At 55.9% G+C, this 2,051-nt stretch overlaps 1 protein-coding gene across 1 annotated transcript in view; it reads right to left on the bottom strand.

The window, feature by feature from the left end:
• Positions 1-3: 3 nt before the first annotated feature.
• Positions 4-2,051, bottom strand: part of LOC104162892 (natterin-3-like) — a gene marked incomplete at its 3' end in the record, with an annotated part of 2,486 nt that continues 438 nt past the window's right edge. The window contains exons 2-3 of the mRNA XM_009701727.1: positions 1,923-2,033; positions 4-725 (exon numbers count right to left, since the gene is read on the bottom strand). Coding sequence (XP_009700029.1) covers positions 4-725; positions 1,923-2,033 — 833 coding nt within the window. The remainder of the gene's footprint in view (positions 726-1,922; positions 2,034-2,051) is intronic.

The following is a 2,051-nucleotide window of genomic DNA, read 5'->3' as shown; positions in this document are numbered from 1 at the left end:
GACGTTGGTGACCTCCCAGCCCGTCCCATTGAAGACCAAGAGGGCGGCTTGCAACACCCCATGGATGGTGGCGAAGACCCTCTGGTCTATCCCCCAGTCATGCTCCACCTCAGTGGTCTCCTCCAAGGTGACAGCTTTCCGCACGCCTTGGCAGCCCTCGTTCCTCACCGTGGTCTTCGTCAGGGTGACGTCCTCTCCGCGCTCCGCTGCCCCGCTCATGTTGTAGCAGACGTCGGAGATGGTGACATCCGCCAGGCCCTTCTTCACCACCAAGACTTGGTACCACTTGTACCAAACTTCCTCACTATCCACCACAATGAAGGCAGCCCTCTGGTCTTTGGAGACCTTGCCCAAGCCGTAGTCATTCCTCCCAACGAAGACATCAGTGGACGGACAGACCTCCACGGCATTTTTGGGTACGCTGCCAAAGGAGCCGTCCATCCAATCCAGCGCCTCAAAGCCTCCCACGTTGACCAACACCTTGAAGTCGTTGGCCTTCCACTCCCGTTCTCCAAACGGGAAGAAGCAGAAGGGACCTCGGATGGGGACGTAGGCACCGGCGTTGCAGCCGAACATCCGCGTTGAGCAGACGTACTCCATCCTCTTGGCGTAGCCATTCCAGTTGGAGACAGCATCGGCAGGCAGCTTGCCTTCAAAAGCCACCCACTTCAGGTATGAGGCTGGCTCCTCGTCTCGCTTCCTCCGGAGAAAGCTCCAGCTGGCGGCTACGGGGAGAAAATGGGGGATTTTGGTGAAATGAGATGCCTCCACATCCTGCCCCACCGGCTCAAAGCTGCGGGAGCATTGTCCTGCAGACACCCAGCCCGTCGAGGAAGCTACCGGCACGCCATGGCCCACCCTTACCCCAGCACGGACAGCCAACAAAACGAGAAGTAAGACATCTCAACCAACCCTTCTTAAATTTTGAGAGGCAAAATGGGGGGCAATTCTGCAAAAAAAATCAGAAAAGCAGAGACCTTCATGCATTGGAAGACAGAGGGATGGATGAGCTCATGTACTGGGTTCACATGGCAAAGTTTTGGGTGGGGGGGAGCTGCAGCAGTGACCTCTGTGACAAAAGTCATTGGGCTGCCCCACATTGGACACGGTTGGGTCCAGCTGGCTTCAAAATGGAACCACCGCTGGCCAAAGCTGAGCCCATCAGTGATGCTGGTGGTGCCTCTGCGATAACGTATTTAAGAAAGGCTAAAAAACGCTGCGAGAGAGAAAGATGAGAAAATGTGAGAGAAGCAACCCTGCAGACGCCAAAGTCGGTGAAGAAGGAGGGCGAGGAGGTGCTCCAGGTACCCGAGAAGAGGTTTCCCCTACAGCTCATGGAGAGCCCATGCTGGAGCAGGTTGAACCTGAAGGACTCCAACCCATGGAGAAGCCATGTAGGAGCAGGTTCATCCTGAAGGACTCCAACCCATGGAGAACCCATGTAGGAGCAGGTTCATCCTGAAGGACTCCAGCCCATGGAGAGCCCACGCTGGAGCAGGTTGAACCTGAAGGACTCCAACCCATGGGAAGGCCCCACGTTGGAGCAACTCATGAAGGACTTGATCCCATAGTTGTTACGACCCAACTACAGCCCCCACTCCCCTACGCCACTCAGGGTGGGGAGAAGAAGGTAGAAGAGTCAGGAGTGAAGCTGAGGTTGGGAAGAGGCTGCGGGAGAAGGTGTGTCTAGTTTTGTCTCTTTCTCACCATCCTATTTTAAATTTCAAAAAAATTTAATTAATCTCCTCCAAGCCAAGTCTGTATTGCCCACAGTGGTAACGGGTGCGTCATCTCCCTGACTTTCATCTCGACCCACGAGCTTTTTTGTCTTTTCTCCCCGTTCTGCCCAAGGAAGAGGAGAGAGCGGCTGGGTGGCCGTCTGCCAGTCAGCCAAGGTCAACTCACCAGAGAACAAGACTCACCTGGGGGCTGCTGAGGTCTCCTTCCCATCACTCCCACCGGTGGGGTTTCGGCAGCTCCGTCAGCACCGCTGCTTCCTTCGCTGAGGAAGAGGAGGGGGGCAGCGAGGAAAAGACGTGGGGAAGGAGGGG

Source organism: Cariama cristata, unplaced genomic scaffold (assembly GCF_000690535.1).
Source record: "Cariama cristata isolate BGI_N322 unplaced genomic scaffold, ASM69053v1 scaffold28036, whole genome shotgun sequence".
NCBI classification, from domain to species: Eukaryota; Metazoa; Chordata; class Aves; order Cariamiformes; family Cariamidae; genus Cariama; species Cariama cristata.
The sequence above is the reverse complement of the archived record's forward strand: the minus strand, read 5'-3'. Positions and strand labels throughout refer to the sequence as shown.